The sequence below is a fragment of the Vombatus ursinus genome, unplaced genomic scaffold (assembly GCF_900497805.2).
Source record: "Vombatus ursinus unplaced genomic scaffold, bare-nosed wombat genome assembly UNPS02014812.1, whole genome shotgun sequence".
Classification (NCBI taxonomy): Eukaryota; Metazoa; Chordata; class Mammalia; order Diprotodontia; family Vombatidae; genus Vombatus; species Vombatus ursinus.
In genome coordinates, this window is record NW_020954590.1 from 55,532,176 (window position 1) to 55,556,406 (window position 24,231).

The 24,231-nt window shown below is 39.4% G+C and overlaps 1 protein-coding gene across 2 annotated transcripts in view; it reads left to right on the forward strand.

Moving 5' to 3' along the window:
- Positions 1 to 1,402: 1,402 nt before the first annotated feature.
- The window catches only part of LOC114054104 (transcription initiation factor TFIID subunit 4B-like), a 184,533-nt gene continuing 161,704 nt past the window's right edge, over positions 1,403 to 24,231 (forward strand). The window contains exon 1 of one of the 2 annotated variants that reach the window (XM_027877218.1): positions 1,403 to 1,820. In XM_027877218.1, the coding sequence (XP_027733019.1) occupies positions 1,418 to 1,820 (403 nt within the window). In that variant the 5' untranslated portion in view covers positions 1,403 to 1,417. The remainder of the gene's footprint in view (positions 1,821 to 24,231) is intronic. The other variant, XM_027877217.1, reaches the window with a different exon arrangement.

A 24,231-nucleotide genomic window follows, 5' to 3' on the forward strand; every position in this document is an offset into this window, starting at 1 on the left:
TATTACAAAGTGAGAGGGAGAACAAACACATATTTTGGAATGCAAGAGTCAAGGTGCCTCTAAACTTCTGAATAGATTGGGATGGGTCCAAATGAACATGATGAAAATTAATGAAGATCAATGCCAAGTCCTTCACTTCCGTTAAAAAAAAAATCAACTCTACAACTATAGGATGGAATAGAGGAGAGCTTTAGTTTAATAGCAGTGAAAAAGGTCATAGGTGTATTGTTGAACCTAAATCCAGCGCATGGCTGATCAAATAGCTAATTGAGTTTCTGTGTTTGCAGAAAAATCCTAATACATTTCTTTTCCTTTTTTCAATTGCAACTGCATTGTAAAGGTCAGAGATTTTTCAGCCTGGAAGAAAACCCATGAGATTTGGATTCCCCCCCCAAGCTTAGGAAAAGCCCAGCCCTAGCTCCTCCAACAACACATGAGACAGGCATATCCTCTACCTTTCTCTTCCAGAAGAGATGCACTCAGGATGAGGACAAGACAACACTCTCCGATGCAGTCCATTTCCAAAATACAGGTCTCCTCTCCCGTTTCCCACGTGGGTGCCCGGCAACTCGACCCCTCCCCCCTTTTGCCCCCCCCCATGATTTTAGATTGGAGAACGCCCTTTCGAGTCGTCCCCTGTGACGTTACAATCCTGATTGTTCTTCAGGGCCAATCACAAAGCCCAATTTCCAGGGAACCCCGGGAGGGGGTGGAGTGGCGCCCAGAGCGCGTGCGCGCATCCTTCGCGTGGCTATATAAACATGGCCGGCGCAGTCGTTCGCTGTTGCCGCTCCGCTGCTAAGTAGGGGGCTTACGTCTAAATATGGGATTTTTCTGCTTCTTTTTCTTTTTCTTCTTATTTTTTTAAATTTCATTTTAGTTTTTCTCCTCCCTCCACCTCCGCCCCCTTGTATATTTCTCCTTTTTTGTGCGTGCGTGCGTGTGTGTCAGTCCGCGGCGGGGGTGGCTGTGGCCGGGCGGCGGGACCACCGCGGTCGGTGCACAAGTTTGGGCCCAGGGAGAGCCGGGGCGGGAGTGCCGCAGCATGAGCTGGTGCCGCGGGGCGGGCTCGGGAGCTTGCTGAGGCGCCGGGCCGGCCGGCTGCCGGCGGGGAACAGCCCCACGTGGGAGCGCTGGGGCGAGGGCGGCGGGAGCATGGGCTTCCTGGCGGCGTGTCCGCCGCGGCGCTGAGCGGCCCCGGGCTGCCCTCCTCCTCCTTCTCCTCCTCGGACTGGGGCTTCTCCGCCACGCCGGCCCCTGACTTCTCTGCAGCGGACCCGGGGACTCTGGCTCGCTATGCTGTGGAGCTCGCCCAGTTCTGGAGCCGGGAACCGTTCGCGAAGCCTCTGCCCTCCTGTCCCCCATGAGCAGCAGCCCCGCGGCTGCCGCAGCAGCTGCAGCTGCCTCGGTCGGGGGGATGCCCGCCGGCCTCTCTGAACAAGGTGCCGCCGCCGCCGCCGCTTCTTCTCCGGCTTGTCTCAGCGTCCCCGGGACGGTGACCATGGCCCCTGCCCTTTTGACCAACGGGAGTGTCCAGAGCCACCTCCCTCCGGCCGCCGGCAGCACGCTCCCGTCCTCGCTGAGGAGCACCCCGGTGACCCTGAACACGAAGGCCCCCATAAGTCTCAGCCTGGTGACCGCAGCGTCCCAGCCGCTGGTGAAGACGGCCCCCTTGGGGACCCTGGTGACCAAACTGGCCACTGTCAATACCGTTCCCAAGACCAACAGCGGTCCCAGGCTGCCCACTCCCCAAATCGTGGCCGCGAAAGCTCCCAGCACAACTACGATCCAGTTGCCTGCCAATTTCCAGCTCTCGCCTGGTAAGTTTTCAACTTTTTTTTTTAACCACCCCTCCCCCCCCCCCCCGGCCATAATTACGTTGGTCGCATCTGTGATGACCTAGGAAAGGTTATATAGATGGGGCCCCTCCTTCCTCCACTCCACCCTCGTGCTCACTCTTCCTTTTACATATATAAAGTGTGTGTGTCAGAAACCTACCTGGGTCCACTCCTAAAGGACCTGACTCATAGTCTGAGTTTGCAGTCATCTTATTGGAAACAGGACCACAGCCTACTGGATAACTTGGGTTGCGTTACAAATTTGAAAGAGTTTTTTTTTCTTTTTTTTTTTTTTTTTTTTGAGTCATTGCTGTATTTCTTTTTCTTGCCACGGGTTCTGGAAGAAGATATTTTCACCCAAATGACTCAGTGGAAGCTGGAGCAATTTTGGCAACCAGGCCTTAGTGATTCCTGGGAGATGGGTGCAGTACGTGGTATCTACATATAAGCCTTTTAAAGTTCCTTTTGGAGAAGTGATCTGATCATTTCATTAGGGTGCCTCAGGAAAGATGGTGTTCCAAAGCTTCTCATTTGTAATGGATGGGAGAGAAGTGCAAATTTTCCAAAGTGTTGTTTCAGATTGTTTTCCAGTTCTTGCCCTTTAGGGTGCTGCCTTCTGCACGAAGGCTATGCTTTGATTGTTAATTTATGATAGCAATGTTTCCATCACACAAAGCATAAATGACCTAGTTGATAAATAAAACTATAGGTCCAGAATTACAAAAAAGTAGTTTGAAAATACTCCAGTTGTGTTTAAGGCAATGCCTTTTGTCTTTTATTCATCATACACGTGGTGCTTTCAGAAGCAATTTTTACCTGCATTTGAAAATGCCACTTTGTATTTATGGAAATCATCTTACCTTTAAGAAAATTTCAAGACTGGGGCAAGCATGACCTTATAAATGTTGTTATCATCCCTGCTACTTACGTAGGAAACGGCTGCTAGCTATTTACTGGTTGGGAAAAACTGGAGGTGGAATTCTGAATAGGAGGGTTCAGATGGCTTGACTCTGCCTGCTGTAGCCATTGCTTTATGTTTGCAAACCTTAAGGGCTTATGAGCTTTCCATACATTATCTAGTCCGAGTCTCCCAGCCACTTTTAGGAAGATAATACTGGTATTCCTGTTTTGCAGATGCTGGTAACTTGGGCTCCATGGCAAAGTGACTTGCCCAGAGGTCGAACGGTAAACTATTTGGTAGGGTGAGAGTACCTTGGGGGCAAGGATAGTCTAGTTGTTGTCTTTGTAGCCCCAGCCCTAGACACTTTGTAGCTAGTGGATTGACAGTTGACTTGGGAGCCAGAAAGACCTAGGTTCAAGTTCCACCTCTGACTTGTACTTCGTGATTTTTGAAAACAAATTGGCTTAACCTCGAATTGTTTCCTAGAGAACTCTGCTAAAGCTTTAAATTGCAGAGAAGTTCTGTACTGGATCTTTATAGGAAGTTTCTGATATTGATGAAATTCCTATCCATCCCTATGTCTCCAACACCTTGCATGTAGTAGGTGCTTAAAGTTTGATGAATTTTAATAAGAATATGCCTATAACAAATATTTAATATTAATTGAGTAAATTCTACTTTTTTTCCTTTGGCCAAAATAATTTCTGTGGAATTTAAATGAACCACACCTGTTCTCATTTGGAGAAACTTTCACCTGTCAGCTTAGTAAAATGATAATTGGAGTAATTGGAGTTCTGTACAGCAATGATGATAAAGGAAGATGAGCAGTTGATTCAAATGGATGCAGTATCTCTTGCTAAACATGATTGGCATAGCATTGTACATAGGTTCTGATATCCACAGGAAAATATTCCTTCACATTTGAAAAAAAAAAGAATCGTGACTATATCAGACTTATTTTTATGATTGTCCATCTACCTGTTCTTTTTCCTGAACTTTAATTTCATTCAACAGATATTTAGTTCTACTCTATACCAGGTTCTCTGCTAGTACTGAGGATACTAAGGCAAAAAACGAAGCAGTTCATGCACTCCAGTAGCTTATGTTTCATAGGGAGGCTGTTACATGTGCACAGGTAATTTGAGCCCAGCACTAATGCTGTGGGGTTTTACATAGGGCTTTACATAGGAATTGGCACTTGAGCTGAATGAACCATGAAGGAAGCAAAGGATTCTAAGAGGAGTTAAGGAAATACATTCTGGGTCTGGGGTGGCGTTAGCTTATGCCAAAGGGGAACTGGAATACAATGGAGAGAGAATTTGATAAAAATAATTATAGCTAATATTTCTGTGGTGCTTTAAGGTTTGCAAAATGCTTTACATATATAGTCTCATTTGATTATGACAAACAACCTAGTGAAGTAGTTGCTGTTATCTCTGTTTTTACTAAGGAGGAAACTGAGGCTCCGAGATGTTTAAATGACTTTCTTAAGGTTACATACCTGTTGAAATGTCGAAGCCAGGAATTGAACTGATGCCTTCCTGACTCTCAAGACATTGATCTCTCCATTACACAATCTTAACTGCCTAACAACATGCAATTTAATAAGAATAAAGTTGAAAATTCTTAGATTTGAGTTCCAAACATCAACTTCAAGTATAAGATGGGGGGAGAGGGAGGGAACAGGTCCTCTAAGAAGGATCTGGGGATTCCAGTGACCCAAAAGAGTATGAGTGAGTCAGCAGTGTAATTTGGTACCCTGAAAAAAGCTAGTGTGATATTTGGCTGCCTTAAGAGATAATGTCCAGGACTAGGACCATGTCTGGAGTATCGTGTTCAGTTCTAGCCATCGTATTTTAGGAAAGACATTGATAAACTGGAAAGTATCCAGAGTCAATCATTCAGTCCACAAACATTTATTAAGCTCCTATGTACATGGTGGTAGGTACTGTGCTATCCGTTGGGGATGCAAAAAAAGGTAAAGATGGCTCCTGCTCTCAAGGAGGTGACCAAGATGTTCTACGACCTGGGGATTATACCCTATGAGTCTCTATGGAAGGAACTGGGAGTGTTTAGTTTGGAGAAGAGAAGGCTTAAACGGGACATGGTAGCAGTCTTCAAGTATTTGAAGGATTGTCAAAGAGGAAGGATTAGATTTGTCTTGCTTGGCCCCAAAAAGCAAGAGTAAGAACAATGAGTGGAAGTTAAAAGAGACACTTTTAGGTTTAGATAAGGAAAAACTTCCTCATAATTAGAGCTTTCTAAAAAGTGGAATAAACTGACGGTTATACTGGATTCTCATTCAGGAGTAGGCTGGATTGCATGGTCTCTGAGGGAGTGTTCTGTCTAACCCTGAGTTTCTGTGATGCTGTTATTCTGGGTATACAGAGTTTGAAGAATAGTTTGACAGAGATGTAACATATGTGAAGCGAAGTGAAATGAAATAAATCTGAGAAACTAGTTGGTAGCCAGATAATCAAGGGCTTTAAATGACAGATTTAGTAGGTTTTATTTATATCTTAGTTAGTGGCAGTAGGGAATCACTGAATGTCTTTGAGCAGGGGAATGACATGCACATTGGTGCTTGAGGAAGATTATATTGGCAGCTGTGTGAAGGATGGATTGGAGAGGAGAGAGACTGGAAGCAAGGAATTCAGTTGGGAGGGTATTACATTAGTCTAGGTGATGAAATGTTTGGAATTGAACCAGGGGAGTGGCTCTGTGTGTGGAGAGAACACAGTGGATCCTGGAGATGGGGAGATAGAAATCATAAGATCTGGCAACTGATGGTTATGGGGGAGTGAAAGAAAGGTGAGAGTACAAGGATGACTGAGGTTGTGGACCTGAGTGTTTAGAAATATGGTGCTGCCATTAACACTGAAAGGAGCAGAATTAAGTCTACCTTTGAAGGAGCAAGCAGTATCAGTGGACACAGTGCACTTTTAAATAAATCTATGATAAAAAACACAACAAAAAACAGAAACAGGTAGGCTGAAAAAAAATTTTTTTTTCAAAGTAAAATTTTTGCATCAGTTGATGCACCTGGTCTTTTTTTTAGTGTTAACTACAAGAGGGAAATTTGCTGGGGGAGCTGGTTTAGGAGGTAAGTGTATGATGAGTTCTATTTTGGACATTTTGAATTCGATATTTTGTTGACAACCAGGTTGCAATGTCTAGAAGGCATTTGGTAATGTTGGGACTAGTGTTCATGAAAGTGTTTAGGGCTACATATATAGATTTAGGAGTCTTGTATTTAGACGTAATTTAACCCATGGGAGCTGGTAAGATCAACAAGGGAGAGAGAGTGTAGACAGAAAAGAGAAAAAGAGGCCCAGGACAGAGCCCTGGGGGACACTCAGCCAAAGGGATCCAGCAAAGGGGAAGGAGAAAGTACAATCAGATAGATAGAAGACCCAAAAGAGAATAGTGTCTTGGAAGAAAAGGGAGGACAGTATCCAGGAGAGGAGGCTGGTTGAGGTTCTCAAAAGCTACAATTAGAATTAGGTCAAGGAGGATGAGGACTTAGGTTGATAAATGAATATGAGGGAGGGAAGTAAAAGCCATTGGTTGACATGGTTTTTTTGTTTTTTGTTTTTTTTGTCAATTAAAGAGAGAAGAAAATAAAGTAGACTTGAGAAAGTGTCGGGTTAAGGAGCCACTAAATAGGGAGAGATTGAATATGAGAGGGAGTTATTGGTGGGGCATCTCCTAGACAAGATTGGGGTAAGGGCTCAAGTAGAAGCCTTGGTCAGGAGGGAAGGGGCTCCTTGCCTCTTTCTTAGAGGACACAAAAAATGAGAAAGAATAGAGGGTGGTGGAGGGCCTTGATTTTTCCCATGGGCAATGAAGACCAATTCCAAATACCATTTATTTTGCCAAGGGATACTGGATCATTTGAATCAGCTTCTCCACATTCTTTATCATTTTTATTGATCAGCACTCCAATTATTGCTTAACTAAATTTACAGGAACAAAATATAAAGTCATACAGATACAAATCTCTAAATAATGGGTGTGCTTCACTTAAATCCCACAAATTATTTTGTTTAAAGAAAAAATTGAACTTAAACAATCCATTTTGAATGTTTCTTAGGAAATACGGGAACAGCTCTGTATAATGGTGGTTTGGAAGCAGTTGGAATATTGGATTCATAAGGGGCACAGCCAATTTGACTAAAGTATAGAGTATTTGATGGGAATGAGCCTGAAAGTGACATTGAAAGCCCTTTACAATCAGGCTTCTCGGCTTGCACAAGTGTGTATTTTATTTCCCAAAGCATTGGGAAGCCACTGAAGTTTCTTGAGTAGGGAAGTGACATGGTCAAACCAGTGCTTTAGAACTATCACTTTGGAAGCTTTATGGAAGGTAAATTGGAGATGGGAGATACTGTAACCAGGGAAACCAATTAAGACACTGTGGTAAGCAGTCCAGGTGAGAGGTGATAAGGTCCTAAACTAGATTGGCTATATCATAAATATCGGGAAGGGGGTTGACGTGAGATGTTGAGGAGGTAGAATTGATAAGATGTGGCAACTGATTTGGCAACTTAATCACAGAGAGTGATTAAGACTGAATAGTTGAAGATGACTCCTAGGTTGTGAAACTGGCTGACTGGAAAGGATGGTGGTGTCCTAGACAGAAAGAAGTTAGGAGGAAGGGTGGTTTTTGAGGACAAGACAACTAATTCAGTTTTAGACAGTGTTGAGTTTGAGATGCCTATGGGATATGTGGGTGGAGATGTCCAGCAAGCACTTGAAGAAGATACATGGGATTAGAGCTCAAGTGAGAGATGAAGATCAGATGTCTATGTCTGTTTTATCTATATGAATATCTATAATCTATGTATATCTTTCTATATAGATAGCTAGATATATGCATATAGATGTATAGCTTTTTCTTCTTTCTATCTCTAGCATCTAGCACTCTGCCTTGAGCATATCATGCTCTTTATACAAGATTATTAAGATGCAGTCCAAGAAACAAAACATCATCTCTATGTAGATGACTCGCAAATAGAGATAGGTAGATCGTAAATAGCTATAGATCTATGCAAATCTATAGTTTCCCCCTCTATAAGCTTAGACTTTAGTGAAGGAGATGAACAATGTGGAAGTAATTATAGAAATGAAGTTAGAAAGTAATTTGTGAATAGAAGGTGTTAAGTGACAGAGAATTTTTTTGTCCATACATCATTTGTCTCCCATCATTTCAGACTCCAGACAACCTTTCCTTGTGACAAAGAAATAGTAATAAAAACAAAAAACACCTTATGCAGAGACAGTCTTGACTGTGTGTACAGTATCCTGTCCTTGTAGCTTCCTGCCTCTCTGGTGAGTAAGGGAGGTATTTTTATGTTACCTTCATTGGTTTTTCCTTCACTTAGATTTCTTTCAGTGATCTTTCATTTGACATAGTTAAAATAGTCATTGTGTATACTCCTGCTTCTGTTCATTTCACTGGCAGTAGAGATTCAAAGGAGGAGTCATCATTTGTAACTAGGAACTTTAGAGAAGTCCTCATAGAAGTGGTGGCATATCATAGAAGCTTTGGGGGGCAAAAAAAGGATTTCAGTAGGTGTGGGGTGGGGGAAAGTACATTAAAGGAATATAGAGGACACTGGGAGGTAAACCAGGTATGATTGCTGGTTCACTTCTAATATAGCATGCATGAAGTGGAGTAGAATGGAAGCAAGCTGGAAGAGTACACTGGAGCTCGATACTTTAAGAACCTTGAATGTCTAGCTGAGGAGTTTATAACTTATTTGGTAAGCAGACATAGATAGACCTGTGCATTAGGAAGATTACACCTGTTGCAATGGGATGAGTGGAGTGGGGAGGAGAAGTTAGGAGGCTATTATAGTAGTAGTTTTGAACACTAGGAAGATCATTGGCTCTGGAGTCAGGGGACTGGAGTTCAAATCTCATCTCTGATGCTTACTTAGTGAGTCACTTAACCTTCTTGGATCTGTTTCCTCATTTGTAAAGTTGGGGGAGTTGAAGTAGATGGCCTCTAAGCTCTTTTTCCAGTGCTAGAACAATGATTTCAAGAAGGGCGTGAAGGAGGGTGACGCTGAGTGGGAATGGAGAGAATGGATAAGAAGAGAGATATATTGCTAATTGGCAAGACTTGTCGGTTTATTGGATGTGAGGGAGTAAGGGAAGAATCAAGGGTGACAGTAAGGTTTTGAACCTGGGTGACTAGGAAGACAGTGGTGCCATCAGTAGAAATGAGGAAGAGGTATAGGTTTTGAGGAGAGGAGGAGGAGTTTTGGGAATATGTTTGTATTTGACCTATTGATCAAGTGGAGATGACCTACAGGCAGTTAGAACTGTGGGGCTTGAACTCAGAAGGAAAGTCAGATTTGGAAAGGGTTTTGGTAATAATCCTCCTAGGGGTGAAAATTAAAGCTATGCCAATAGATGAGATTGACTGTAGTATGAGTTTTAGGGGAAAGATGAATTGTTTGGACATGTTGAGTCTGAGGTACTGTGAGTTGTCCATTGGATTGTCAATGTAAGTTAATGGATTATTGAAGCTAAGTTATTAGAACATTAATGCATAGTTTTAAAAAGGAATCTTCCAGTCTTTTTTTTTTTAATGTCTTAATGTGTTTCATTATTTATTTGTACCAAAATAATTTTTCAGTAATTTGTATCACCCAACAATAGAGGAAAATAAGCTAAATTGATATACTGGAAATGACAATTTGTAACATTCCTAACCAGTAGTCCCCCACCTCTCTGCTTAGTGGAAATGTTTACCAGCATGCCACCTGGAGTCCGTATTTATTATTGCATTTGATCTGATCTCTGTTGCCCTCAAGTGCTCTCTTCACTTAACATTATTTTAGTCTTCTTTTGTATTCTCCTGGTTCTGCTTTCCTCACTTTGCAATAGTTCCTTTGTACTGAGATGAGGGAGATACATTTCATTATCTGTTCTGGGACAATTTATTGGGTTTTTCGTTACTCAGAAATGAGTTTCTTTTAGTGGTCTTCATTTTCATTGAAATAAATCATTGTGTATATTCTTCTAGTTTTGCTTATTGTTATAAGTTCATGCAAATCTTTCTATGTTTTTGAATTTTTCATTCATAATTTCCTAATGCATAATAATACTCTGTTACATAACATTTTTCAATTGTTCCCTAATCAGTAAGTGACCACTTTGTTTCTAGTTCTTTGCTCTAACAAAAAGTGCTGTGGTTACTATTTTGGTATACATAGGACCTTTAATTCTTCTGTCTTTGGGATTTATGCGCTGTAGTAGGATTGCGTGATCAAAAGAGTATTTACATTTTAGTTACTTTCCTCTTATAATTCCCAACTTTCTAGAATGGTAATAATAAATTAGTGTTCTTGTCCTTTTTTTTTTTTTTCTCCTCTTTTTGGTGAGGTGATCCGGGTTAAGTGACTTGCCCAAGGTCACACAGCTAGTGTTATGTGTCTGAGGCTGGATTTGAACTCCGGTCCTCCTGACTCCAAGGCCAGAGCTCTATTCACTGGGCCACCTCGCTGCCCCAGGAACAACTGTTCCTGTATTCTATCAATCCTTGAAACGTTGACTGTTTTAGTCTTTTATTGTGTTTTTAATTGGCTGTGTGTGAAATATCTCAATTATGTAAATTTGTGTTTTTTCCAGTGATGTTTGTGTGCTTTAAAAAAATGGTTGTTGTTAGATTACCTTCTTTCAAAATTTTTCTCTTTATATCTGTTGGTCAAGTATTTATTGGGAAATGCCTCATAGTCTAGTCAAATCTATATAAATACTGGAGGTCAGAATTTTTTTTTTTAAACAACAATGTTGAATATGAAGATTCCCCCCAGATATAGAGTCTACTCCTAATGTCATTGATTTTGTTCGTGCAAAAGCCTTTTAATTTTAAATAAGCAAAGCTTTCTGCATTCTTCCCTTAATCAGAATTGTGAAGTATACCTCCTTCCATTTAGTTGTTTTTTTGGAGAAGAAATTAGATCCTTTCCACACTTCCCTTTCTCTTCCAATCTTAAAAATCACACATAGAACTTGATTTTAAAAACTAATAATAAAAATGCTAATAGCTTGTAGTTTTGAAGGTTTGCAAAATGCTTTGTATGTGTTATCACATTTGGTCTTCATAACCACTATGTGAGGTAGGTAATATTATTATACTCATTTTACAGCTGGGGAAACAAGTTGAATTTTAGTGACTTGCCCAGGGTCAAGCTTTAGTAAGTATTTTGAGACAGGATTTGAACACAGGTTTTCCTGACAGGATCCGGCACCATATCTACTGTATCACCTAGCTAACTGCCTGAACTTATGACTTGTATGCATTTTAGCTCATGACAAGAGAGTCTTAAAATTGTATTGAGTGTGAGGAGGGAATGTCTGAACTTAAAAGCTGTCCCTGGTACTTGTTTGGGATATCTGGAACTGGCTGGGTCTGCTTGTACTGGGACCCAATGGGGTCTGTTGAGCTTGCCTTTGGTGGCAAGCTGACTCTGGAACCCAGTATAGCAATATTAGATTGATTGTACATGGGTAGTTCATTGTAAGATAGGCAGTGGGCAGTGGTCCCCTTCCTTTGTACTTTGAGCTCTTAGATGAGAAGAATTATCATATGTAAATTTAAAAAAAATTTTTTGTTTATAAACCTATTAAAAAAACTATAAAGTAGTGGTAGATACTCCCATCATACAGAAGGAAACACTGAATTACACAAAATTAATCATCCTCAATAAACATTTATTAAGCACCTTCTATTGTTCTGGGCGCTGTGCTAAGCACTGGGGATACAAAAAGGAGCAAAATATAGGCTCTGCCTTAAAGGAGCTTACAATCTAACAACAGGAAACAACAAGCAAACAAATATTTACAAAGCAAGTTGTTATTTATATAAATAGGAAATAATTAATGCTTTGTTGCGGTCACAAGGTCTGCAGAGAAGAAGTCCCTTTAGTGTTTCTTATGCCTCTTGCATTCCTTGGAGTTACGTCTATATTAGATGGAAAGTTGGTTAGGAGTGTTTGTAAACTTGCAGGAGTGGAAGCTTCACACCTTCAGTGGAATTGGGTCCACAGTAGGGGAAAAAAAAGAGCCTGTTGCTCCTGGAGGGGCCTGTGCTAGCTAGGCTCTGCTAGCTAGTTGCTCTGTCATCAGTTTGCCAGTAATTGGATATTTAGAGGGAAAACAGTCTTTTATTTGAGGGTGTGCTTTTTGTTGCCTTTGCTCCATGTTAATATTAAGTCTTCTGAATGTTTGTAATTTTTCTTGTTCCTTGAGTCATTAGCAACTGCAAAACAGTGATTATTTTTTCGGTCATAATAGTATTGATTAGCTCACTTACATAGTGATTACAGTAGCTTTCACATACTGCTGTCATCTGACCTTCACTGTAGCACCTTGAGGTGGATCCTGTAAACACCCCCATTTTTGCAGATGAGAAAACCATGACTCAGACCTGAGTTACTTAGCTAGTAGTAAATGACAGAGCCAGGAGTCAGGTCATCTTTTTCCTAGTTCATTCCTCTCTGTAGCCATTACATTTTGGCAGTATATTTTTCTGGGGTCCTTGTCTTCTCATTAGTGACTCCCTCTCCAAGACTACCATTTGGGGAAGGACCAAAGTCATGCTTTGCCTCACTCTCCTTCACTTTCCACATTGCCTCTTCCATACCCTGTATGTATTGTCTTCCCCATTGATCTCCTTGCTCATAGGAATTCTCTTAGTACTTGTGTTTGTAGCATAATACTTGGCACATAGCAAGCAGTTAATAAATGCTCTGCATGACTGTCTGCAGGTCTGTGTTTTTCTTTTTGTTTCCCTAAATATTCTATTTCCTCTTGTATCCAAGCTCATATGTCAATTTTTGACTTTAAAGAGAAATGTAGTTGAATTGTGGATTCGTACTAAGTTACTCTTTGGAGCTACTTTTGTGTGAAGCGTGATTTTTTTTCAAGGATCGAAACTAATTCATATTGGTGGTATATGGGAGGATCTTGGAGTCTTTTTTAAAGTATCCAATAAAGCCTTAGTCAAGCATGTTTTTCCATAAGTTGTTATATCCATCAATCAACATTTGTTAACTGCCTGTAGTGTGCCAGGCACTGTGCTAAGCACTGACAAACCTTGCCCTCAAAGAACTCACAGTCTAAAAGGGAAGATAACAAGCAAACACATCTGTACAGACAAGTTATATACAGGATAAATAGGAAATAATTAACAAAGGGAAGGCACTAGAATTAAGAGGGGTTGGAAAAGGTTTCCTGTGAAAGTTGAGATTTTAGTTGGGACTTAAAAAAACCCAGGGGAGCCAGTTGGCAGAGATGAGGAGGGGCGATCATTCCAGGTATAGGGGACAGTCATAGAAAACCTAGAGCTGAGAAATGGAATGTCTTTTGTGAAATAGCCAGGAGGCCAGTGTTTCTGTATCAAAGAGTATGTGTTGGAGAGTAAGGTATAAGAAGACTGGAAAGGTAGGAGGGGGCTAAGTTTTGAAGGGCTTTGAATGTCAACCACAGGATTATGTAGTTGATCCTATGGGCAATAGGGATCCACTGGAGTTTATTGAATTAGGGAGGGATGACATGGTCTGACCTGCCTTTTTTTTTTTTAATTTTTTTTTTTTTATTAAAGGAAAATCACTTTAGTGGCTGAATAGAGAGTAGATAGGAGTGGTGGGAGACTTGAGGCAGGCAGACTCACCAGCAAGCTGCTACAGTAGTGCAGGCATGCGGTGATAAGGGCCTGCACTAGAATGGGGGCAGTGTCAGGGGAGACAATGGGATGTATACTAGAAATGTTGCAGGGCCTTGGCAATGGTTTGGATATAGAGAGTGACAGATAGTAAGAAATTGAGGATGATTCCTAGGTTGTGAACCTGAGGAACTGGGAGGATAGTGTTACCATCTACAGTAACGGGGTGAATAGGAGAGGGGTGGGGGTTTAGGAAGAAAGATAGTTCCATTTTGGACATATTTAGTTTAAAATGTCTATAGGACATCTAATTCTAGATGTCTGAAAGGCAATTGGAGGTGTGCAGTTGGAGGCCAGCAGTTAGTTTGGGGCAAGAAAGGTAGATTTGAGAGTCTTCAGCATGGAGATGATAAATAAATTCATGAGAGCCAATAAGTTCATTAAGTGAAGTAGAACAGAGGAAGAATAGAAGAGGACCCGGGACAAAACCCTGAGAGACACTTATGGTGAGAAGGTGTGATTTGGAGGAGGATCTAGCAAAGGAGCCAGAGGAGTGGTCAGATAGGTAGGAGAACAACCAGCAGAGAGAGATGTCCGCAAAACCCAGAAAGAAGAGTATCAAGGAGGACAGAGTGATCAGTAATGTTTAAAGGCTGCTGAGAGGTCAGGTAGAATGAGGACTGATAAAAGGCCATTGGATTTGGCACCTAAGAGATCGTTGGTAACTTAGGAGAGAGCAATTTCTATGAAATGGTAAGGTCCCAAGCTGGATTATAAAGGGGTTAAGAAGAGAGTGAGAGGAGAGAAAGTGAAGTCACCTATTGTAGATGGCCTTTTGCAGGAGTTTATCCACACAGTAGAAGAGATATAGGTTAGCAGGGATAGAAGGATCAAGTGAGGGTCTTTTGAATTATAAGGGAGACATGGACTTGTTTGTAGGAAGTAGGAAACAGACCAGTAGAAAGGAAGAGATTGAAAAATAAGTGACAGAGCGGAGATGACAGAAAAGGCAGTCTTTTGGAGGCGACAGGACCATCCAAGGAGGGACACATTTCTTATGTCTAAAGCAAAAAGCAGGGCAGCATGTATATAGTGGGGCTGGAAAGCTAGCTTTGGTTTTTCTGGATTCAATCAAGTCCCTTCAGACACATACTGGCTTTCTGACCCCTGGCAAATGACCTAAACTCTCAGTTACCCCAGGCAAAGTTCTAAGGCTTTTTATAAGAAGCAGGACTGTTGGTTATCTTCTCTAGTACAGTTTTCTTATTGGGCTTTCCATACACTAGTGAAATAGCACAACTAGATCAAAGAAAAGAAAAAAGAAACCTAATTACTTGTGTTTATGTACAGGTAACTGTACTCAGAATTTTTTTTAAGTTGAATAAGATTTTAATTTTTTTTTTGTGGAGGTTAAGGTGGCGCCACATCCTTTAAGAGGCCTTCCCTAGGGCCTCCTGTTTCTCACTCCTATATTTGGTATTTATTTTGTAAGACTCCTTTTTATTTGTGAACATGTTGTATTCCCAAGAATAGGATTTCTTTTCTTTCTTTCTTTTTTTTTTTTTTGGCAGCTGGGGTTAAGTGATTTGCCCAGGGTCACACGGCTAGTAAGTGTCAAGTATTTGGTCTGAGGCCGAATTTGAACTCAGGTACTCCTGACTTCAGGCCCGGTGCTGTATCCGCTGCGCCACCTCGCTGCCCCTAAGAATAGGGTTTCTTAACCTTTATGTCAGGGACCCCTTTGGCAGTCTGGTGAAGCCACTGGTCTCTTCAGATGAATGTTTTGTTGCCTACATTCATAATTGAAGGAATGCTAAATTTCAGTTAGAAGTTAGTAAAATAAAGATGTAACTTTTTTCACATCTAAGTTCATGGACTCCTTGAAATCTATCCATGAACCCCAGGTTAAGAATGCATACTACTTGAGGGTAGGGATTTGTCCCTCTTGAATTTATTTCTCTAGTGCCTCTCACCGTGCCTAGCACGTGATACATAAAAAAATCCTTGATTGATTAGAAACATTTTATCATTTTAACCTTTAGAAAAGATGTTAAAGTGGTGGTATTTCTGAGGGAAAACAACTTTCTGACCGCCTTGGAATGTTAGTGACATTAAAATAGGTTTCCAGCTCATTTGAATTGGTCATGCATTACTTCTTTCTGATGACTTGTTATACACTTCCCAGAACAGTCCATAGCTCAGTAACCTGAAACTCATGATACCCATAGCTTTTATAGAATCAGAATTTAAGCTGGAAATCACCTTAGAGATCACCTAGTACAGTCAGGTGAAGTCTATGGACCCATTCTCAGAATGTTTCTAAATGCATAAAATTAAATACATAGAATTACAAAGAAAACCAATTATGTTGAAATACAGTTATTAAATATGAAAAAAAACTCCAAACTTCACAGACCTCAAGTTAAGAACCCCTGACATAGTCCAGTCCTCTCATTTTATACACAAGCAAACTAAAGCCCAGAGAAAAGACTGCCTGAGGGTCATGTGTGGGGAGTATGTATTAGTAGGGATTAGAATTTTGAACCTCTGACTGCCCCTTCCGTGCTCTGACCACTACCATAGGTTTTTTTGAGTGAGATTACACATTATATGAACCAATAACTCAAATTCAGTAAATACTTTATTAAATATCTGCTGTGCTCAAAACATCATGAAGATATTTCTTTTCTTTTTCTTTTCTTTTTTTATGGGCAGTTGGGGTTAAGTGACTTGCCCAAGGTCACACAGCTACTATGTGTCAAGTGTTTGGTCTGAGGCCGCATTTGAACTCAGGTCCTCCTGACTTCGGGGCTGGTGCTCTATCCACTGCGCTACCTAGCTGCCCCTAAGATATTTCTTTTGAGATCTATTTAAACTACCAATTTCAGTAACTTTTATTTTTGCTGTTATTTCTGACCAGATATGTGGATTCATAGGTGCAAGGAAGTCTGATAGTTCTGCAGCTTATACTTCAATTCAATTCAATACCTGGGGCACTGAAAAGTTAAGTAACTTGTCTAGGGTCAAGTAACTGCTAGTGTTAGAATCAGAACTTGAACCCAGATCTTCATGACTCCAAGGCCAACTCTGTACCCACCAGGCCAGGTTGCCCCTCTCAGTAACTGCTCTCTAAATAGACTTTAAATGTTTTTTCAAAACAAAACAGGTGAGACTTTTAAATATAGATATACCAATATAAAATATTCAATATATAAGTATGTGACAATATATGTGTATATAACACATAGGTGTGTATATATACATATATTCGCACATACATACATTGTGCACATTATATATATATATTTATGTATGTGTATATATAGATGTAAAGTAAGTTTTGAGTGTAGGTAAATTTTAAACAAAAATGGTGAAATTAGACTGGTAGTCTTCAGAGTACATGAAGAAATTTTAGGAAATCAGTATAATCAGTGCTATGGTTTTCTTTTGTTCTTCTATTTTTTTTTCACTTGCCAATATAAAATATACAGACAGCCCCTGCAATTACTTTTTAATGCCTTTTTTAATTAACATTTTTTAAATTTATTTTTAGTTTTCAACATTCACTTCTATAAACTTTTGAGTTCTAAATTTTCTCACCCTTCCCCCTCCCCAAGATGGTGTGAAATCTAATATAGGCTATACATATACATATTAAACATTATCACTTAATGCCTTTTTTTTTTTTTTGGCTAGGCAATGGGGTCAAGTGACTTGCCGGGGGCCACACAGCTAGTAAGTGTTATGTGTCTGAGGCTGGATTTGAACTTAAGTCCTCCTGAATCCAGGGCAGGTGCTCTATCCACTGCACCACCTAGCTGCCCCTTAATGCTTTCTTGATAGTGCATCTCAATATGAAATTGTAACTACTTATGTACTATTGTTTTCGTCTGTTTAAGTGGTAGCAAAAGTCAACAGTCTTGTCTTTATTTTCCATCTTTGAATGAGGAGAGTTGAGGAAGCAAGGCTGATGAGTGGTCTGAGTTAAGAATGTGGAAGATACATCTTTGAAGAACTGTGTGTAGACCAACCTGGCCTTTGTGTGAGGGAATAAATAGGATGCATCCTCAATAGTGGACAGAATGCTGGGTTTTGAAGTCAGAGAGGCCCGAGTTCTAATCTTACCTCAGACACTTAGTAACTGTGACCTCTCAGGCTTAAGTTTCCTTATCTGTAAAATGGGTATGAAAATAGCACCTACCCCACAGAGTTATGAGGGAATGTGATGAAATAACAGGGGAGAGGTGAAGAGAACAAGCATTTATATAGTGCCTGCTGTGTGCCAGGCAGTGTGCTAAGCAGTTTTTATAAGTCTCTTATTTGATTCTTACAACAACCGGTAAGAGAGTTATTACTATTACTACTATTACTGTCTCCATTTTACTGTTGAGGAAACTGAGGCAGTCAGAGGTTAAGTGACTTTTTCCAAGGTCACAGAGCTTGTAGTAAGTATCTGAGGACATATTTGAACTCAAGTCTTCCTGACTCTTAAGTCCATCACTCTTCTTTGAGGATATTTCCAGGATTCTCGAGTCCATTGCACCGTCGGTGGATATAACAATACAATAATCTGTGTAAAAGTGCTTTATGTAAACCTTTGTCCAATAGCTTATAAAAAAGTAAACCCTGAGCACACCTTAAACCTTAAAAATGGGAGCTATTATAGCAATTTGGCTTAGGAGTTAGGATAGTTAAGTCATGTCCAACATTTTGTGACCCCATTTGGGATTTTCTTGGCAAAGATACTGTAGTGATTTGCCATTTCTTTTACCAGCTTATTTTACAGATGAGGAAACTGAGGCAAACAAGGTTAACTTGCCCAAGGTCACACAGCTAGTAAATGTCTGAGGTCAGATTTGAACTCGGGTTTTACTGACTCCGGGCTTGGTGCTCTATCCACTGTGCCAGAGTTATCTGGGTTCCAATTCTGCCTCTGACACTGGCTTTATGACCCAGAACTATTCATTTAACCTCTCGATGCCCCTAGGCAACAATCTAAGAGTGTAAGTTGCAAAGCTATATTGGTAGAGGGACTCTGCTCTATGGGAGGTTCTCTATACAGATGAAATCACCCTCTTCCTCCTCTTCCCCACCCAGCTTCTTATATTTGAGTCTATTTCAGATTCTGTGTTTTGTTACCTAATTTTTGCATTCAATGCCCATTTGTAAAAAACAAAACAAAACAAAAAACAAACCCAAAAGAAACAACAAAACAAAAAGCCCCAAATATTTTATTGCTAGTTTTTGCCTTTAAAGCAGTCATCCTATCTGAGGGGTGAGGGGAGTAAGGAACCCTCCCTAGTGCCAAGAAGAAAAACAAGCCTCAGTTTCTTTATTGGTAAAATGAGGGAGTTGGACAAGGTGATCTCTAAGGTCCCTCGCAGTTTTGTGATTTTTGTGAATTCAGCTAAAGCAACTAATACAGTAATAGTGTCTGATAGATGCTCAAGTTTGTCCTAGTAGTTTCTTGTTTCTCTACCTTGAGGAGGAAGCTTTACTTTATTTTCTGGGACCTCATTTTAAAAAATTATTTTTCAATTAACAAGCATTTATTTTTTTCTCCACCCCCCCTAATTTAAAAGGGTTAAAGAAAAAAAGGAAAACAAAATCTTTCTATGCATAGTCAAGCAAAACATTCCCTAAAATATGTTTCATTCTGAATCTATCACATCTTTGTCAGGAGGAGCATGAATCAACAGTATAGGAATGTTGGTTGGTCATCACATTCATTGATCAGTGATCTTAAGACTTTCAAAGTTGTTTGTCTTTACCTCCTTCAGTGTTCATTTACATTGTGTGTTGTGTTGTGTTGTCTGTATTATAATTCTACTTATTTTATTCTTTATCATTAATAAAAATCTTTTTTTTCTAAATTCCTCATTATATTTCTTCTTGGCTGTACAATAATATTCATCCACACTATTTTTACTATAGTTTTTTCAGCTATTCTTCAATTATTTTTCCCCTCACTTTGTTTCTAGTTCTTTGCTACCACAGAGAATGCTGCTTTGGATATTTTAACATATATTAAATCTCGGTTTTTGTCTTTTGTTTCTTCCTTGGGACATATGTACTCAGTAGTGGTATCCCTGGGCCGAAGGGTATGGACAGCTTATTTCTATTTTTAAGTTTCTTACAAAATATCTTTTGTTTCTTTCCTTTTTCCCTCCCCAGAGATCCATCTTGTAACAACTGATAACAGAGAGGGAAAAATAGTTGAAGAAAATTAAGCAACACATCAAATGTGTTTGAAGGTAGACACTGTGTTCCATATCCAGAGTGTTCCTTTCCCTTGGCAAAGAAGAGTGGTGCATTTTCTCATTTCTTTGGGGACAAGCTTGGCCATTTTAATTATAGTGTTCAGCTTTTTTTTTTCTTTTGTCGTTTACATGGTTGTAGTTGTGTTACATAGTTTTTCAGGTTCTGTTTACTTCACTTTGTATCAATATGTGTAAGTCCTCTCTTTTTTTCTTTGTATGCATGCTTCTCTACAATTTGTTTAGATACACCCCCAATCATTGGATGTTTTTGTTTCTACTTCTTTATGATAAAAGGTGATGATATAAGCTTATAAACCAAAATATTTATAGTAGCACTTTTTGTACTAGCAAAGAACAAATATATGCAGTTTAATCATTTTTTCGCTTGAAGTATTCCAAGTTGATATCTAGAACTGCTGGACCAATTCACAAGTCTCACAACAGTTTATTGCGTGCCTCTTTCCATAGTCTCTATGATATTTTACTATTTATATTTGTCATCTTTACCAGTATGCAAGGTGTGAAGTAAAAACCTCAGTTTTAATTTGTGTTTGTATTACTGTTTTTAATTTGGAATATGTTTTCATGTGGTCATTTATACCTTGTGATTTGTCTTAAGAACTGTTATCCTTTAAAATGTTTATTGGGAAATAGTTTTTGGTGTAATATAAGCAATTGACATAAATTTTTATCATGGATTTCAGACTTTCTTGGTGAAGTTTGCTGCAAGTATTTTTTCCTACTCTGCAGTTTCTCTTCTTGTATCATTGATGTTGTGCATGTAAAAATTTTAAGTTTTTAGACCAAAAATTTGTCAATTTTGTCATTTATAATCTGTATTTCTTGTGCCCAGGTACTAGTCTTGATCATTTGATTCATAATATATTCAGAAATCTGGTTGAATAGATTTTCTTCTCTTGGTTTTACTTTTCATCTTGTCTTTTGATAGTCTTTCCTAATTGTTTTTACATAGTATACATTTTATTTTGTCTATTGCTGTTAAGTAGCCAATTTGTATTTTCATCATTGTTGATTGAAAGTATAAATTAATTTATCAAAGTCTTAATATTTTTTAAAAATTGGTTTGACTTATTCATGTGCAATGAATAACCTATTGATTATTTGATTTTTCATTTAAAATTATCTTATTTTTTACTGATACTTGTTCATTTTTGAATATATATACATCTTCCACTTTTATACCCAGCAGCTGTCTTTTGTAACAAAGAATAAAAGAGTATGGAAAAGAGCAGTTCAGCAAAACTAACCATATCATCTGTGCCTGACATATGTAATATTTTACACCCATAGTCTTGAATAAAAAAGAGGAAAAACAAACCTGTTCAGCAAAACTTAACACATTGAAAAAATCTAACAATATATGCAGTGAACCATACCCATAGTCCCCTGTGCATACCCACATCCCTAGGCCCCCCTACAGGGGGAGGGTGGAATAGGTGCTTTCTTAAATCTTTTTTCTGGGGCCAAATTTGGTCATTATAATTTCACAGCATTCAGTTTCCACTGTTTTGTTGTGTTTTTACATGCTTCACTTTACTACAGTATGGCCAACTTCTCACTCATTGTCTGTTTCTCTCCTGTACCCAAAACTAATACCATAATCAAATAAATACTGGTTGTACAGCTGGATTGGGGGGGGGGGGGGTAGTTCCCTGTGTCTTCACTCTCTTCTGTTTTTTTCCAAACCAAAATATCTCTCTGGCTACCACTCCTGGTGTTTTATCTTCTTTTGAATTTAAGTTATCTTGGGGGGCAGCTAGGTGGTGCAGTGGATAGAGCACCGGCCCTGGATTCAGGAGGACCTGAGTACAAATCCAGCCTCAGACACATAACACTTACTAGCTGTGTGACCCTGGGCAAGTCACTTAACCCCATTGCCTAGTTCCCCCCTCCCCCCAAAAAAGAATTTAGGTTATGAGGTCAAGGATTGTCTTTGCTTTTGTAGTTGTATTCTCATTACATTATGCTAAACTCTTAGCGTATAGTGTTTGACACATAAGTCATTAATGAATGCTTTTTCATTCATTCATACCATAAATTATTCCATTTCCTACTTGATAGGCACTCGCTTTGTTTCCAATTTTGTGGGAACAACACGAAAAGTTTTTATCTTGGACTTTTCTCTTTATCTTTGACCTTTTCACTGTATATGCCTACTAGTAGTAGTATGGTCCTATAATTTCAGATTGACCGGTCTTCTTGACTTTAAGTTTAGCCCTCTATATCTACTGTGTCACTTAGCTGTCCCTTTCTCATTGACGTCCTGGAGGGGGCAGGGCACCTGCCCAATTCACTGCAAGATCAGAGGATTTGTATAGTCCAGTGGCACTTCTTGACTAATTACAAACTAGTGTCTTATATCAGTCTGCCTGTGTTCTTTTGCTCCTCCAATGCTGTTTCTGTCTTTAAACTTTTTGGCCAATTTGAGTATCAAGTGAAACCTCTGAATTTATTTTAATTTGTATTTCTCTCATTAGTGATTGATTTGAAGCATTTTCCCCTGTGGTTGTGAATTATTCTGCTCTCACCTAGTTTTTAACTTCTCTCGTTTATTTAGATAGGAAAGAATGTAGTACTTCTTTCAGTCGGCCTATAAGAATTTGGTAGATTTAGAGGAAAAAATTGTATTGTGGATTGTGGAATCTGGGATTGTATTGAGGGATGGAAAGATCTGGCTGAAATTTCAGTTTTCTGGAAGAATAAAGCTGACTTTCCTGCGCCAACAGTTTTGTATGAGTCTGATGCCATCATGAGGCAGCACCTGGGTCATTTCACCTCCCTCTGAGGATGTATAATCAGTGGTCCCACATCAGCTTCTTCCCTCTTATGACATGTGCAGCTACCTTGAGCAGGAACATTGTGGTAAAGAGGTTAATTGGCCTTTTCTAGTGAGGGCTCATTTCAGTCCCACCTCTGTGTCTTCCCTTAGTGCTATCCATTCCTTGTGAGAAAAGAAGCAAAAGCGTCTTATTTTGTAATAGCTGTACCCTATTCAGAGTGTATTTTTTCTGCTGAAAACTGTACGGGTCCTTTGATTCACTTATCGATTGGGGAAAGACCTTCTGAAATATGTGTGTCATTTTCCTGTTTCTTGATTATCTTTTGACCTTCTGAAATATGTGTGTCATTTTCCTGTTTCTTGATTATCTTTTATCAGAGAAGTTTGGTGCAAAGATTCCTCACCACAGCCGATATGGATTTACTTTCTTATTCTAGCCTTGGTTTTTTTTGTTTTTAATAGAAAAGCTTTTCAAAAAATTTATGTATTAAAAATGGTCTGTTTTATATTTTATGTTTACCTCTATCCCTACTTGATTAAGAATTTTCTTTATATGTTTTGTTTCCTTCTGATTTTTTAATGAATGTGACCTTTTATAAGAAGGCCCATTATCCATTTGAAGGTTTTGGTGTCTTATCTTAGACTTAGAGCACTAGAGCTGGAAGGGACCTTGAGGGCCCTGCTGTTAGAGAAGAGGAGGCTGAAACTTGGATCTGTGAAATGAATTGCCCGGCCTCAAAAAGTAAGAATCAGTAAGCATTTATTAAGCATTTACTGTGTACCAGCACTGTGTTAAGGGGATACAAAAAGAGGCAAAAGACAGTCTCTGGCCTCAAAGAGCTTCCAGTCCTGGTGGAGGAGAAGACACGAAAACAATATGTGCAAAGCAAGATATATAGAAGATAAATAGGAAATGATTAACGGAAGGAAGGCACTGAAATTAAGAGAGGTTGGGAAAGTTCTTACCAGGTTCTTACCAGGATTTTTGAACTGAGGTTGTTTGATTCCAAAGTTGTGGTTTTCCCCTTATGCCATGGAAGATAGCTTGCTTATCTCAATCTAATTTCTTTTAAACTGCTTTCCAGGTTTTTGTTTTTGTTTTTAAAGTAGTTATTGTCTGAGGGACTGCTCATTTAGTTTGTTCATGTGTTTTACTTTACAATTTTATTTTTTAAAACTATTTCTATTGCTGCTTTTTGTTTTTTATAAAAACAAAGTATTCATTTCTGAATATACATCCCTAGTCTTCCCTATTTAAAAAAAAAGGGTGGGGGGAGCAGTTCAACAGAACACTAACTAGTCATCCTGTTGACTGTGGCTGACAATATATTTTATGATCTATATCCCTAGTACTCTACCTTTGCAATGAAGGAAGGAATCTCTTAGGGGTGGATACGTTTTTGAATGTATTGCTATAACCTCTTTGTTAATTTCTTTAAATTTTTTTTCATTTTGACGTAGTGGATAGAAATCTCATAGCTAGAAAGATCTGGGTTCAAGTGTTGACACGTGTTGGCTGTTGTGACCATCCTAGGCAAGTAGCTTGAAGTCTCAGTGCCCCAGGCAATTCTGCAAGACTGAGCTGCCAAGAAGATTCTATTCCATGATGGTGGAGGGAGTTCTTACCAGGACTTCTTTGCCCTGCTAGCTCTGCCCTACACTTAGAAATGACAAATCTGGTAACAGCAGCAACAGCAGCAAAACATCGTGTGTGTGTGTGTGTGTGTGTGTGTGTGTGTGTGTGTGTGTGTGTG